This window comes from Silurus aristotelis (assembly GCF_946808225.1).
Source record: "Silurus aristotelis genome assembly, chromosome: 20".
Classification (NCBI taxonomy): Eukaryota; Metazoa; Chordata; class Actinopteri; order Siluriformes; family Siluridae; genus Silurus; species Silurus aristotelis.
Window position 1 is genome coordinate 14,025,767 of NC_139593.1, and position 16,756 is coordinate 14,042,522.

Genomic DNA, 16,756 nt, shown 5'->3' on the forward strand with positions numbered 1-16,756 from the left:
GAATTCGGTCACGACAATCCAAAACAAAGCAACATCTAATGCATCTAAAATGGACTGGAAACGGTAGAGGATTGTTTTACTTGCAAGCCATTTAGTAAACAATATCTCGTTATATTTGAATTAAAAAGATTATTTGTAATGTTTAAAATCTAACCAGAAAAAAACCTGAGAAAAAAAAAAAGCTCTTGTAACATAGAAACTGCAGGAGAAGAAAGTTCAGATTGCGCAACATGTATTTCATGCAACAACGATTAAACCTCTTTTCATAATTAAGGGTCATAAAAATCTCACTATAAGCTTTTAAAGCACAAACTCTACTTCATTACTACACGTGCACAGACCTATCCTACGTTCTTGTACTGCTGCCTTTTATAATAAATGCCGTGTTGGTAAGAAAAAACAAACAAACTGAAAAACATGCTTAAATCTACTAACTCTGAGGATCTCTCGTGAAATGTAGGCGATCCAGTCTTCCTTCAGGCCGTTTTTTGTGTTCTTCACAAGGTCTGTGATTGAGCCAGCTCCACAGAATTCCATCACCAGCTACAGCGAGACACAATAAGTAAGAGAGAAGGGGGGGGGGGGGGGGGTTATGGGAAAATCATCAGTGATTGAGTGGTATGAGGTTGCCTGGTGCCAAAATGCCAAGTGTTTCCTCATACCACAAGCCAATATATTTTATTTTTATGAAAAAATTTGGCAGCAAATTTTTTTGGGAAGCCAATAAGTATATAAATAAATAGCATGCCATGTTTTATCTGTTAACAGTTGCATTTACTGCCGGAAAAAAGATATATAAATAAAAAAATTGTACAGAAATCCTGAGGCCATGCTTCAGTGTGTGTGTGTGTGTGTGTGTGTAATACACAGAAAAATGAAGCGCTGATCACAGTAGCAATGTTTATGTTAAGATCGTGAGAAAATTAAGTCGCGATCACGAGAAAACAAGAAAAAAAAAAGTTCTAATAATATACAAAATATATATTATAATGCATGGCCTTCTAGGACTTTGGTAAAGATGTTGCGCTAGTGGAAAATCAGAAAACACAAAGTCCTCAGTTGTGAAGTCTTTTCTTTAGTGGAAAGCCTACTGATATTACAAAGCAATGACACGAGTGCTTCCTTACAGGAATGTTTTACCGTTCAATAACATTTTTTATTAGTTCCACCCTGCAAAAGTATAACAAATTATTCAGTTCATTCGAAAAATTAATAAATAAAAAAAAAAAAAGCCTTTTGACCGATTAAGGAAGGTTAAAGAATTCAGCAGTACATCTATATTATATAGTCCTCATATTTTCTAAAAACTGTTTATAAAAAAAGAAAAAAAAAAAGAAAAACAACACACATGCACCACTATATATATATATATATATATATGCTGTATATCACAAAAAATTATTAAAAAATAAATAAAAACACAACTCACCCAAAGCTGGTCATCATGTCCTGGGGGACTCTTTTTAATGAATGCGCCATAATAGGTGGCAATGTTTCTGTGATGTGAATATTTCTTTAGCATGTTGATCTCAAGCTTAATCTCTTCTTCTTCATCCTAAAATCACATTAAATGAGATATGGAGTTAAGCCTGACATAATTAGCCTGGACACAGTTTGTGCTAATTCCATTTACAAAGGCACTACAGGAGGTCTTATGTGATTCGGCCTGTGACAGATGGATTCACATAATGAGATGAGAAACAGTCTGGTTTCGATGCTAACCAATGCATGATGAACAACCTCCTTTTGAAATTTGTGTAATTGGCTCTCTTCCTATAAAAACCTCAAAATGGCACATTCGTTACAAAGACAAAAAAAGAAAGAGCGTAATCCGTTTAAATCACGGTTTATAGAAATTAGGGGTAATTGATTAGCCTGGTTTTGCCGCGTCGGCCTTCGGTCGTTTTTCAAAGCGGTATAAAGAAATGAACGCCAAGATTTTCCTAATGAACGCTCTGAGGAGAGCAAATAAGCAGGATTACTTTACTGGCACAAGGATTTCATATAAGATGCACCGTTTTTATTCTTTGTTAAACAAATCATTCAAGGTGGTAGGACTTCATGTTTGGACTCTTGGGGAAAAACAGCTGGCACACCTTCAGAGATGATGTCTGGAACATTGACCGTTCACCAGGATGTAAGACGGCGGATCCACCCAATTATCCACTGCCATTACGGAGTGAAAAAATGCCGTTGACCAAAGCCGAGCCCTTGACTCCTTCGCCGCGTATTATGGTTAATTTAAAACATTCTGTTTATCCGTGAGTCAAGTGCACCAGGGATGAGGCATGCTTTTACAAAGGCTTTCTGTCTAACGCAATTAAATAGCCTCTGCTGCTAGTCTGGTTAGCTGCAAAGAAATCTGGTCATAGCACAATTGACTAATTAATTATTCACCGTTCCCTGCTGATATTCACCTTAAAAACCAACAAACCATCTAATAGCCCTGCTAGTCAGTACATAAAAGTACTGCTCACTAGAACATTTACGGAAATAATATTTCACAAAGAAAAATCTAATCAAATCACAAGTATGACCAGAGTATGGAGACCTAGTTGAAAACATTTCTTCTATCGGCTCCTGCATGGAAAATGTCTGCCCTATTGGCGAGTTTTTACGGGAATTTTAATTATGCCACAGCCGTTTAGAGCCCGAGGGAGGAAAACAAGCTGTGCTCTTAAGGTGGGAGGGACTGTATACTCTTTCTCCCTTGTCAATCACTGATGCAGTCGCCAATCACTGTCATCAGTGAGCTCGTATATGTGGAAGAGGGTAAATAGCACTTTCCTGCCTTCTTCCATTCGAGGCAATATGAGCAGCAGTTCGAAAAGGTTTGGTCAGCTCCGTTCCTGTGTTTTTTAGGAAGCATGTGTTAACATTCACTCGCTTTGTTTTATAAATGTCACATGACTGGTAGGTGGAAACTGACCACAAAACAAAAGGAAGATCAAATAAAAAACACAGACATGGCTAAACAATCTAAACTAAGACCTTGTTAATATTTTCTGAACAATTTGTTAGCTTCCTAATTTATGTGCAGTTAGAAAATACAATTACCACCACAATAAAGAAAATGCTTTCAAAATATCACAAAAGTGCATTTTTAATTTTGGACTTTCTATGTTCATTGAAGGAATTTGTCAGTGGTTCTCTCACACACACACACACACACACACACACACACACACACACACACACACACACACACACACACACACACACACACACACACACACACACACACACACACACACACACACACACACACACACACACACACACACAAAATCTTCCTGAGGCAGTCTGGATTAGCCCACTCTAACGGGTCACATTACATCTGTCACCTGACACTGATGAACAGATGAACACAGACAGAGCCAACTTATGACTGTGCTAAAATATGCTGCCCTTTGCTACTGATCCTATTTTAGAGCCAACAAAGCTGCGCTTACAATAAACCAAAAGAGCAGACTACTCTGTCTGCCATGACGACTAGACAGGCATCTTGCGGAAACCAAAGAGCATATAAATGCAGAAATGCAAAACAAAGAAAAGCAGAAGTATGGCTTGGCTTTATAAATATATACACATGTATACATGATCCACAGTTGGATTTCTCAAGGGTAAATAATCATTCTTATAATACAAAAAAATGAGAATATTCAATTTATTCATTTCAATTCGGATTCAATGTTAAATCAATGCTGCACTCATGCTCAAGGGGCATCTTGGAGATTTTCAAAAACAACAAAAAAAAAACATGTAAAAGACCCATCATCATGTCATTTTCACTCAGTGTCAAGTTCTTGAAAGTGCAGGTTTACCAGAGTTCATATTCTGTCATCATTTCAACATCGTAGCATTTGTATTACACCATGAAAAACCAAGAAATGTGTTCCGGCATCAGACAAAGAAAAAGTGAACTGCTACAGAATGCATTTTAAAACAACTACAACTTCCTAAATTTATTTAGAGCTTTAGCTAAATTCGTGCTAATTTACAGACTCCCCTAATACACAAATTGACACGAAATCTCTGTGCCAGGAGAGTAACATTTTCCTGAAACGACAAATTTTTTCGTATAAATACATGTAATGGTACACGTATTTATACTGAAGTATGGTGCACATGTGTACCGAGTGCGATCCTTGTTTTACGCACTTAGTTAAAATTAAAGTTCCCTCATGAACATGGTCTCCGCCTCGCACATTGAGGGCAGTGTCGCTGCTTGATCCCTGCTGGAAACACCATTAGTACTGCTCCTGCAAATGCTGGAAACCGGTGCCATTCCCCTCATCCACTGCATTTAAGAATTTTTCTTAAAAATCTGCGTATCAGGGGAGTGAATAAATGAAGGATGAATGGAATGAATTCACTTTTGAATACATAAATTTAAGGAAAGAAAAAAAAAAATCTCTTGCGTGTTCCTGAAATGCAGACGTTTGTTAAAAAGTATGCTACCATAGGTAGAATGGTCAAGGAGAACAAATGTAAACGATTTCATTTAATCTGTTTCATTTATACCCATTTAATCCATTATTTAAATAACTAAATATAAAGTATTTTGCATTAACTTGATTTAATCCTTGTATATATATATATATATATATATATATATATATATATATATATATATATATATATATATATAGATAGAGAGAGAGAGAGAGAGAGAGAGAGAGAGAGAGAGAGAGAGAGAGAGAGAGAGAGAGAGAGAGATTTTTTTATTTACACCAGGCATGCATTTGATTTAAAATAAAAAAATTCAATAAAAATTTGTTTACAAATGTTACTAATAATAAATGACGTTAATAAAAAAAAAATAATAAAAAAAACCAAGCAATTTTGTTTTGCATTTCTTCCCCATAACTGTACTGAAATTGAACCGAAACGTGATGAGGTACTTACCGATCTGCCTCATTACACCCCTACTATACATTAGAAATCTTTGGACACCCCAACCATTAACAACATATGTGGTGGTTGTTCTTGGGGGCACACACAATATTTAGAATGTGTGTGTGCTATAGAATTACAATTTCCCTTCACTGAAATCAACAGACCCAAACCTGTTTAATGAAAGCTTAACAAAAGATGTGGTTTTGCTAAGGCTGGAGTGGAAGACCTCCATTAAACTGCACAGAGATCTGATCTCAACCCCACTGACCAGCATTACGTTAAACTGGACACACTGACTGCACTCTAGCCATTCTCAAACATCAGTATCTGATCTCACTTATGCCTTTGTGGCTGAATGAACACAAATCCCCACAGTCACACTGCAAAATGTAGTGAGAAGCTTTCCTAGAAAAATGAGATGTTGAACCAGGACATATAGTATTATAATCAGGTGTCCACACACTATAATGATTATATTAGAATCAGTTATACTGCACATGCCTATATATTAGTCAATGCTGGACATACACTAGACGCAGAACTGAACTGAAACTCACGCACACACAACTGTGTGACTGATCAACCCGGACACAACACACACAATCGTACTCACTTCACACATCCACGTCTTCAGCACCGCTCATATTACATCGCCTCATTTACATGCTGTTTTTGCACACCTTTTTCGACTGCTGCTATTGTTTTTTTGCACAACATCCTGTTTACATTGTAAATTGTTGTTGTGTTGTCTTTACACTGTTTGCACCAGGTTGCACACGATGCACTTTATGTGGCGAGGACACTAACTAGTCCTAGCCCCGGGTTTTCTGTGATATAGCTTTATGTTGTTAAATGTAGCACCAGGGTTCTGGAGGAATGTTGTTTCATTTCACTGTGTCAGCTATAAATGGTTGAAATGACAATAAAAGCTTCTTGACTTGACATATGTCAATGTGAATCCACTGTAGAAATAAAACTATCTAACAAGCCAGATTTCCTGCAGAGCCTGTTGGAGGAACACCCCCAAAAATGTGGTGGTGGTACACACAGACACACAGAGTAGTAATTGAGGGTTGAGAGGGGTATGCCCACCCACGCAGCCCATATTAAGGGTCCACACGTTCAAGCTCAGCAGATCCAGACTTACAGTCTGGAGTTCACAAACTATCTGCCATCCAAAGCAGCAAAGCATGGCCAAGTTCAATGTTTTGAAAAAAAGTTTTCTTATTCTAGCTGACTTTCATAGCGGCTGTATGTTTGCCAATCTGTATTCCTTGTGAGCCGTTATTGCTGGTTTGCGTACGGTGTAAACGATGTGGAATGTTATCGCGGCTCCAATTAAACAGCCCTCCCTCTCTGTTCCCATGTGGCACAGACTAAAAGGGAAACGTCCCATTAATGGCTGAAAATGTTTCCAATTAAAAATAAAAAGACCTAACAAGTGATCAGATGAAAGCTTTTTATCAAGAAAGACCAGCTACATCTAGCAAGTCTTTCTCTACATTTCACTGATATATCTATGAAGCAGTCCATCCACTCAATGTTGTGGATTATATTCAAAATGACAGTTTTGAGATCCAATTTTTTTTTTATTCGAATGCAATCAAAACATTGACTCACTTGCCAAAAAAAACCCAGTTTTTTTTGTACTCCGAATTGAAAACATTGGCTTATATCCAGTGAGAAGACTGTGGGACCAGTTTTGTTAAGGTGTCAGAACTTGTCGAGGACGCTCCTTATTTATGTCATTGGCATTGAGTTTCATAATAAAGTCTTTCATCATATCTGAGTGTTGCTTAACTGTTTCGGGTGGCTTGGGAATCGGGTAACAAATGATACGCACCCCAACCTCGCTTTGGTGTTTATCAATGTTTAGATTTTTGCGGACGTTTAATCTGATTGCGCCTGTTGAGTCATATTTGAGGGCCTTTGTTCTGAAGCTAGGAGGTTTTAACGTGAATGACACAGGCTGTCATGACTGAAACCAATGCCATGGAAAAAACAATTGGGAAATAACCACATACAGTCAAATTGCTGGACACGCAAAAATCTAAATGCTGACAAGAAATTTGTTTATTAAACAGATTTGCTCTGAAATCACATCCAAACAACCTGCTGCTGCTGCTGCTGCTGAGGTTTAATATAATAATTGATCAGCAAAATCATTTGCTATAGTGAATACACAAACTCCAATAACGTATGCAACATTATGAAGCCTCTCAAGTATTGGCTCACGCACTGTTAATGTGTGTATGCTCTGCACTGGACTGCTCTGAGTGTGTGCGGTTTTAGATGCTTTGCACCGTGGTCCATAATGTGGTAAGTGCAATCATGTTCGGATTAGTCTATGTCTCATTCGGTCCAGCACCTCTGTACAGTGTCTGTATGTGTAAATGTGCACTGGTGGTTTGTAACAGACCAGAAACGAATTCCTTGTATGTTTAGGCAGGCTTTGGCCAATAAAACCGATTCGCGTTTGAGTAAAGACAAGGAGTTGAGGGAGACCTTCATACCGAATGCGAGACCATGTATGCCTTGCCAACTGGTTAATGGTTAATGTTTGACGGCAAGGAAGTGAAATCGATGTCACAATCGTCATGAGTCATTACAAAGATAAGCGGTTAATGATATGTCTGAATGAAATGCTCAGTAAAATGACTGAGATCTAACCTGTTGTAATGTCTAATTTGGCATTGCCAGCTAGATGTTTTGGTTGGCTGGTTGAAAACAGATTGCGCCATGTCTGTGCATTGCCCGTGCTTCTAAGCATGGTAGGAAAATGTATCTAAATCGTTTAACTGATTATTTCTATGGTGAGTATAATGTCTTATCTATACTCCGGTATCCATGGATAGCAAAGCAGCACAGCACGCTGCCTCACATCTCTGGGATCCCTTGTTCGATTCGGTGCTTGAGGTTACTGTCTGTGTGAAGTTTCACATATTACATCTCTCAGAAATTGCTTACAGATTAGCTATTAGGTGGGCATGGTGCACGACGATGGTCCAATATCCTATCCAGGGTGTATTATAGCCTCTCGCTGCAAAATGAATTATTCAATCTGATACAATTGCAGTACTCAGATTAGTTGGCCTTTGTATATGTAGCATTAAAAGTTATATAAACATCAAACCATTCACAACATAACAGTGAAAGTTTTTTTTTTTAGGTTTCTTTTAACCCTATGCAAGTCCAATAAACACAGGAAGTGGTAAATGTTCTCTCATACCAACAGAATGAACTGTTCTAATCCCTATGAACAAAACCAATGTCACACTTTTATCCAGGACTAATCCATTTCAGATCAACCCTAAAGAAGATGACTAGAAATCTGCGCTCTTAATGGATGAAGGCTCCAACGGAGCAATGTATTACTTTACCTCTGTGACGTCCATGACCTTGATGGCCGCCAGCTGTCCTGTTTTGACATGTCGGCCCTGTAGGAGAAAAAAGAAAAGAAAAACAGTTGTTCATCCATCTCTCGTTGGCACAAAAGTTCTAAGAGGGGAAATTGTGAACTTCGTGAACTGAGAAGTGGTTTGGACAATTATTCCGCAAAAAAAAAAAATTCTGAACGTATTATTACTTCCTCATGTACGGCCAAAAGAGAGTGAACTAATACAAAAACACAGTGACCACATCATTGCCACATTATTGTTGAAAGAACAAATCACAACCCGAAGATGATTTACAATTTCATGCTTTTATAAAACTTAATGTCAGGCTTCCTCTTAGCCATTAGAAGTTTTACCCCGATCCTGGGCCCTCGTGAAAACATTCCCAATCACTCCTTGGCACATTTCAAGAATCTCTTCTCCCTTTGGATTTCTCTGACTTCAAACATTGCTCTGTCCTTCACTCATCGCATAAATAAACAAAGCCAAAAATAGACAGACTCGTCCTTTTTCTGATATCCAAATCTCAAGTCCCTGAATAAAAGCACTATTATTAGGCAATTACGAAACCTATCAAGTTATTACGCAATCATGAAACCTATCAAAATATCTAGGGCTTTAACTTGCAGACACGTGCAGATGTGTGCAAAAATACATCTTTGCTGGGGGAAGAAAAAAAAAAATGGGACACATTGGAAATACCACCTTTAGAGTGCAGAAAAAAAGGTGACTTTGGTGGTAAGTAATAAAAGAACTACTACCAGGAGTCTAAAGAAATTCAGATGTAAACTTATCCCCAAATGAAGATTTTCTTACAGCACTGTTCCGTCTGACCATAAAAAGGGTCATTGGGGAAGCAATGATGAAAAGAGGCTGGGTGGCGTGGAAAGTAAAGCAGTCGTCCTATGTCACGGGATTGTTATGGTCAATCATTGACGCCATGCTCTCTCAAGCGAAGACATTCTGACAATCGATTGGATGTGATAAGCTCGTGTAAAAAAAAAAACAGGAGCTGAACAGAACCTGCTCCAAAAGAAAATAGCATCGGGCAGCAGTGAGGTATTAGATTTCTTTATTTCCCCCTCTATACAGAGTTGATAGAAGTGCCAAGTCCTTTACTCTCTCAGCCTCCCGGTTATGAAGAGGGTCAGAGGTCTGGGGGATGACAGATAAGAAATGAAACCAGCTCTAGGATGGATAGATTATGATTGCTTTGTGGGTCAATACGCTGTCCTTGGCAGTTTTTCCAAAAGTAAAGTGGAATTACATCATGCTGCTTCCAGCTTAATGTGTGGAGAGGTGAAGCAATAACATCGAAGCATACTGTGGGAAAATGTAAAACCAGAGGCTGTATGCAAAACTGGAAACATGTTTTAATCAAAGCAGGGTATAGAGATATGTCAGGAGGAGGTAGAGCCCAGGCAGAAAATCAATCCACACTTACACACCCTCCTCCGTTTTTTTTTCTTTTGTTCCCAATACATTTCTATAATAAAATCTAAACTTGGGAAAAAAATATTTGCATGCTTCACGAGCAATTCAAGTTTAACAAGTTATCACTTCACTCCCAAAACTTGAATGGGTAAATGAGAGGAAGCCACACTTCCCTTTTTGGTACGGATGTATTCGAATATAAAAATACATTATTCCTACAAAAAAAGTACTAAATGACCTTTAAAAATTCTTTGCTTTACTATTTTCCTGCCAAACACAGTTTTTAAGACTGGTGGTACTCTTAGCCTGTGACCCTGTGAACCGCTATAAGGAAACATTTATTGATGGAGCATTCAAAACACTTTTTTCACTTGTTCTGGATAAGAGTGTCTGCCAAATGATATCATTGTAAAAAATGGTATGTAATACAAATACAGACATGAATAGTAGACAGGCTAGACTATAAAAGCCTGCCAGAAAGCATCACACCAGATGTATGCATTGGTCGAGGATCCCAGAGGGCAAAACAAAAAGGTTTTTTTACTTTTATGTGAAGCTTGAAAGGACAGCATGTAGAAGTACATGGACAGCATTAAGTGGTTTTAGCAAAATTCCCAACTCCAACTAAAGTTACCCCTCTCCAATCTCCCCCACATGCGAACACACCTAAACTAAAACTAGCCTATAGCATGTTCATAGAGCAAGAAATATGGTGGACACCGCTTCATCTTTTTCCTCAGTATCTGTTTGGCGAGCAAGTTAGCAGTGTTGCACATGATTTGCTGCCTCTCCTACCAAGATCTTACATGCTGAACCGGCAATCCAAAGAACATTAAGTCCAAATCCATGTTTGCAACAATAAATCCCACCACCCAATCAATGGTTTACTCCAGTTGGCCAACCTAAACACTGCCCTAATAATCCCTGAAATAAAACCAAATTTCTACCATAAGGTACATACAAATTAAACTGATTTAATTTATAGATCTCCCACCAAAATTTAAAAATAATAATGTGCTCACACGATTGAAATCTGAATATCAAACGTATGAATATCGAATACTAAACAAACACACATTATTTGTGAAGTTTTACACCCCGATCTTCTGAAGCCAGTAACTGTAGTGTTTTTTTCACAAAAATCCATTCTGCACAATTGGCAACGAGGGACTCCGATTTACAAAACTGCCCATTTTTAAACACATATAGATCTAGATTATTCATGCTACAGGATTGGTTTAGTCCAGTGGAGGGGGAAAAAAAACCTACTAAAAGATTGCAGCCCACCAGTTGATCAACTGCAATTTAGAATACTACCATTAAAACGAACCAACGTGTGTTCACTTACACATAGCTGCTCCACCTAATGGTCAAAAAACAGGCACCATTACATCAACATTACGACCAGTCACTACCTGCAGCAAACATGCAAGTCCAGTTTAACAACCAAAAAGATGAAATATCAAAACAACAAATGTTGGCTAATACTCTATTAGTTATTGGTGCAAAGACAGGATTCTTCGACTGCTCAATCTAAAGAACACCACAGTGATCACGTTTTACAAACGCACCTATAAACCGAGCGCCCAGTCCTGGCAGACCGGGAGCGCAGCCAACAGAAAGCTGTGCAGATAAAAGTGGGTTTGTGAGCTCATTGCTTTCTGGAATCCAGCAGGGTTTTTGTGTCGAGTCACTCAAATTTGACTGAGCTGTAAAACTAGTACCAGATGAAATTATAATCACTCGGCACTCTGTACGACATAAAGAGGGCTTGAGGAACACTTTGAAATGCATTTCAACAACTGTCGAGTGATGAGGCGGGTTTTTAATGGCGCAGACAGGAAATCAACTCGTGTCTACAGAGAAAAGATGTAGCCCTTTTCACATCCAAGTGCTACACATGTACCCATTTTTCTCCATTATCTTTACATTGCATTTTGCTGCTAACGCATGCTTCTGGCATGTCCCATTGTGAATTGAGCCAGTGTGCGTTTCTGTTCATCTAGATAAAGACGGAGGCCTCTTCAGTGCCTTAGGGCAAACTTTAATGAGTGTGGTTTATCTGGATGGCTCATTAGGATGCCAGGCACCACCAGTTTAAGCTCCAGGCTAATCTATTAAAATGTGACCCTATTCACACCACCCTAGTGACTTTTTAGCGTTGAAGTTTTGCTGGATTAGTTTAAATTGGGGGGGGGGGGGCAATAGTAAAGTCATAATTAGAGATTAGAATTGCTTGGAATTATATTTTAGTCATATAGTGCGAACACACATCAGGTCATTTCCGTTTAGAAACAAAACAAAAAAAAGAGAAACGATGATTTGGCACCCGAAAACAAACCATTTTTGATCAAGCGTGGTTTAAAGCCCGTCTCTGACACAAAGCTGGAGCAAGCAAAGGAGAAAGAAAACGAGTGAAAAAAGTCTGCAGTCTAACTAAAGAAAGAAAAAAACAGGTTTTCTTGAGTTTCGGCAAGTCATTTGAAGAAAGACGGTACCAAGGAAGTCAGTGTCCTAAAATGTCCCAGGCCTTAAAGCGACAGTCATTTGATAGCATCGGGTGTTGAGCACTGGACTTCCCTGAGGAAATGCCAGGAAGAACGAGTCATAGCAAATATTGAAGGGAACCAGCATTCACAGAGAATGGTCAGCCCATAAAGACAAAAATGGCTTACTGACAAAAGCGGTGTGGTTTACTGCAAATAAACAGCAGGGCTGTAGCGAACATATTTGCATACGGCACATCAAACAAATAGTTGTGTTTGACCTGGAGCACAAGCAGAACACGGAGCTGTTGTGTGACCCTGTCAAAGTTCTTTACCAGGTCCAGAGCTAAATCTCTGGTATTATACAGTGTGCATGGGTTCAGTGGGAGAGGGTTTCGGAATTCCATTTGACATTTTTAGGGGAGTCACACGTGAACATTCGATGGTAAGGTAAGGTCTTGTACATGATGACTAAAATTACAGAATTGTAAAAAGAAAAACCTTTATCCTCTAAAGACTGGGCAAATCGTACTGGCCGAAGTAGCAGTTTCCACAAACGCACGCACAAAAGAATTATTCGAAAGGAAATCTTAACAAAAAGAGACTTGAGAGTGCATGTGGGAACAGGTTGGTATAACCGTGACGCGACTAAAGGATATCCGTGCGTCACGTTTTGTTTTAGCCGCAACACAAACTCCGCCTTCACCATGTTCTATGGCATAGAGCAACAAAATAGATGACGGACATTTCCTCATTTCCTAGCAGATAATATATCGCCAGCTCCAGCCCTTTATCCTATATATCAGTGGAAAGACTTGCACAAACCAACAGAGCAGTAACAGGCTACAGCAATTTTTGTGAGTTTCCAGCCACATCCAAAAGAGGCAGAGAGAGTGTGAGGTGATGTCCTGAGTGTAAAGAGGAGACTAAATCCAGTGAGCAACTGTGATAGGCAGGTAAAGCTCCATTAAACCAGTCTCAAAACTGTTTAAAGACCAGTAATGTTGAAAGAGTACATTAGTACATAAGAACGATTCCATCGTTATCCTGTTCCTCATTACTATGTGCATGACTTGAGTAATAAAAATCATTTATAGGGCAAATTGGATTGCAGATCATATTAGACAATCATTTAAATTTAACTCAGTTATTAGTCAAATGTGGACAAAAGTTTGTGGACACCTTTAAACACTTCAATTTACATTTAGTCTCCATTCGCTGTTATAATAACCTTCACTCTTTTAGGCGTGAGGTACTGATGCCAGGTACTGATGAAGGTCATGTGAGGAGGCCTGAGGTGCAGTCAGTGTTCCAGTTTATCAGAAACGGGTTCAATAGGGTTACATTTAATGCTCTGTGGCAGGCCACTCCAGATCCTCCAGTCAAACCCATGAAAAGCATCTTTTCATGAAGCTGGTTTCGGGCACAGAGGCACTGCCATGCTGGAACAGGTTTGGCTCTCCAAGATTGAGGAGAAGGGAAATTTTGCTACCAGATCCAACCCTATACAAATGTGTCTCGAAATTTGCGATAACAGTTTGGGGAAAGCCCCACATATGGCTGGAAAAGTCAGATGTCACAGAGATGCAAAACATCTGCCCAGAAGTATGAAATCCTGTGGGGGAAAAATAATCTAATTCAAATCAAAACATTAAAAAAAAAAAAAAAAAAAAATCAACATCAAGCCTCAACATTCAAGTGATCTTTTAGCATAGCTGTTAAAATTTCAACCAGAGCAATGGACAAACAACCATGTGCTTCTACAACTAGATATAAATAAATAAAAAAAGTTAAAATACTCTGCATTGATTGGAAATATCAGTAAAAACTGAACCATGCTGCAGAGATCCAATGTTTATTGGGTCTTCCATGCTGGATTTCTATTCTGTGTTGCTCGATACACACTGTGCCTGATTAAAGCCGTGACTAGCATGCTACATACATTAGCTTGATTTACCTACTTTTTACATCGAGTTGAATGGGAGATTTGGCACTACAGTAGATATTTCACTAACCTCGACAATCAGAAACTGTCTTTGTCTACTGTATAAAAGATCATACAAGTGGTATGGAAGAATAAATGCTATACTTTATTTTGTTACAAAACTGAAGATTATTTGCAAAAAGCAGATGTTCTTAATAGCTGCAGGAATTATATTTAAACATTCAATGGCGATTGTCGGGTATTTTTTTGTAGATTCTTTTTTAAATCCTGGAACAAATACCCTAAATCTGGGTGTTACAGGGTCTTTTCACATACTTGTTCTTAAAAACACTAAGCAATAGCAAAAATGGTATGGTTTACCAAAAAGTGAAAAAGAAATGAAAAAAAATTAATCCCAGTGATTCTTCTGGAGAAAAATAAATAAATACAAACTGTAGTGTTCCTAGTCGCAGCATCAAACTGTGAGCCAGAATTTCCAAGTGATTTCATCACACTATTTAAAAAAAAAGAAAGAAAGAAAGAAAAACAGCAATATCAAAGAAAGGTTTCCACCGTGTGACAAAAGAGAGCGGATATTTCCAATAGACGACCAAATCACATTTTAATGAATGATCATTACATGACCCGAAGGTCAGCAGACGCACTGATTAGTACTTGGCTTTCTATAAATCATAAGCAGCCAGAAGTAGGACGGCGCGGATTGAAGCCGAATCTCCTTTGGCTTTGATGTAAGAATGCGCCTATCAAAACAGCAAACGTTATCAATTTCAAGGCAACTGCAAACGCAAGCCTTTGATGGGGTCAGAGTTCACAGGTGCAACCGAGAGGGTTTTGTGGGGTAGACGGGTAGTTTGGGAGTGGGGAGGGGGGGTAGTTTTTTCCTCTCTCTCAACCACTGTTCCTGACAAACACTGATCCCGTGCAATTTATGAGATGCGATAATTCTGGGACAAAGCTGGAAGAGAGAGATAATAGTGCAGGAAGGAATGCTGAAGAGCTGCCTCTCGAACAGGAAGTGGTGAGGATCAGATTGGCAGTAAGGAAATGAGAAGGGACCTGAGAGTGAAAACAGCATGCAGGCAGATCACACGAGATGTCCTGCAATCACTAAATGTAAAGAATGAGAATTGAGAAGTTTGGAATACTAGTAAGGGTGCTGTATGCACATTCTGTTACCGTTCACTAACGAACAATGCAGGTGAATTAACATTAGGGCTCAAAAACTGAAGACTTAATACAAGCCATGTGTGATCTCCAAGTCTTTCTCTTTTGGAGAACAGTTTGACTTTCTGTAAATAACCACTGTAAGAAAATACAAGTGCAGAGATTCATTTTGATCTCTTATATATTAGTAAAAGTAAGAAAGGGGGAAAAAAAAAATAAGGCTTTTTTGTAACATTTTATAGATTTTTAAGCCTCGGGCCATCATAAACATTAAAAAATAAATAAATTGTTCTTTCAAACTGTATTCAAATACTAACTGGTCCATTGTAGACATTAAGTAATTCATAACTAAAAATATAATTATTAAAAATAATCTACAAACATCTAATATCTGCCATCTTTAATTTGGCTTCAAACTGTACATGAGGCGCAACACTAACTCATCCCGGGCGTTTCGACTCAACAAATTCAACAGTGCAAGGTTGCCAGATCTCTCCGATGTTACCACTATTTTAATTATGATCTGCGTAAATGATGCAAGATCATGCTGTGAAAGCAAAATATCTATTACCCAGCTGCTAATAAGCAATTAGCTAATAAATAAATAAATAAATAAATAAATAAATAAATAAATAAATAAATAAATAAATAAATACAAATCAAAAGGAATAGGAAATCAGCATACCTGCTAAAAGAGGCATAAGCTTGAACAACCCCCTGGGAATCTGCCAGAGTCTACAAATAGTCTCACCAGGTTAAACAGGAACCTCTTATGTTCCTCCACTGTCCTGAACACTAAACAGATGAGCATTCATGGCACTCCAAGACACAGGCCTTCTTCTGACTGCATTAGAACTAAACCATGATCTATAGTCACTTGAAGTCAGATTACACTTAGTCTCTGTCTAGACACTCCATCTATGGCTCGAAGACTGTGTGCTATCTTTTGTAGGCTGAATATAATTGTCCATATTTCCAGGCACATCCATATTCCAGCTACCAATGGAAAAATTATTTTGTAAAGTCTGTGCATGATTGTCCATGTGTTTACGGTTGAGAAATCCTGAAAAATTTGACTAAAATGATAAAATTCATCCTTGCTCCAAGTTAGAACTTTGAAAATGCTTTACATAACCACATCTCTCACTAAATATCAAGATTTGTTGGAGAAGAAAAAAAAAATAAAAAAATAAAAAAATAATTTTTAGTTGGGGGGTGGGTTTGGGGGAGAGAGAAGATCCAAGAAGTGAAAAAAAAAAAAGGGGGGGGGGTACCCCTGATATCCTTTTAGCACAGTTATAAAGAGTAAAACCGATACCCCTATTTTGTATTCTGTTTGGTCCCCGTTTGGTTCCAAGAAAAACCAAAAAGCATCTAAAATGTTGAAATGAGGACGAAAATGCTCTAACATATGTTAACAGGAAATGGAAATG

General features: G+C 38.3%; 1 protein-coding gene across 7 annotated transcripts in view; it reads right to left on the bottom strand.

Annotated features, from left to right (window-relative positions):
• LOC310715671 (mitogen-activated protein kinase kinase kinase kinase 4-like) overlaps nt 1–16,756 on the bottom strand; it is a 56,348-nt gene that overhangs the window by 21,739 nt on the left and 17,853 nt on the right. For all 7 annotated transcript variants that reach the window (XM_083522267.1, XM_083522270.1, XM_083522268.1 and 4 more), the window contains exons 3-5: nt 8,280–8,336; nt 1,430–1,555; nt 436–543 (exon numbers count right to left, since the gene is read on the bottom strand). In XM_083522267.1, coding sequence (XP_083378393.1) covers nt 436–543; nt 1,430–1,555; nt 8,280–8,336 — 291 coding nt within the window. The remainder of the gene's footprint in view (nt 1–435; nt 544–1,429; nt 1,556–8,279; nt 8,337–16,756) is intronic.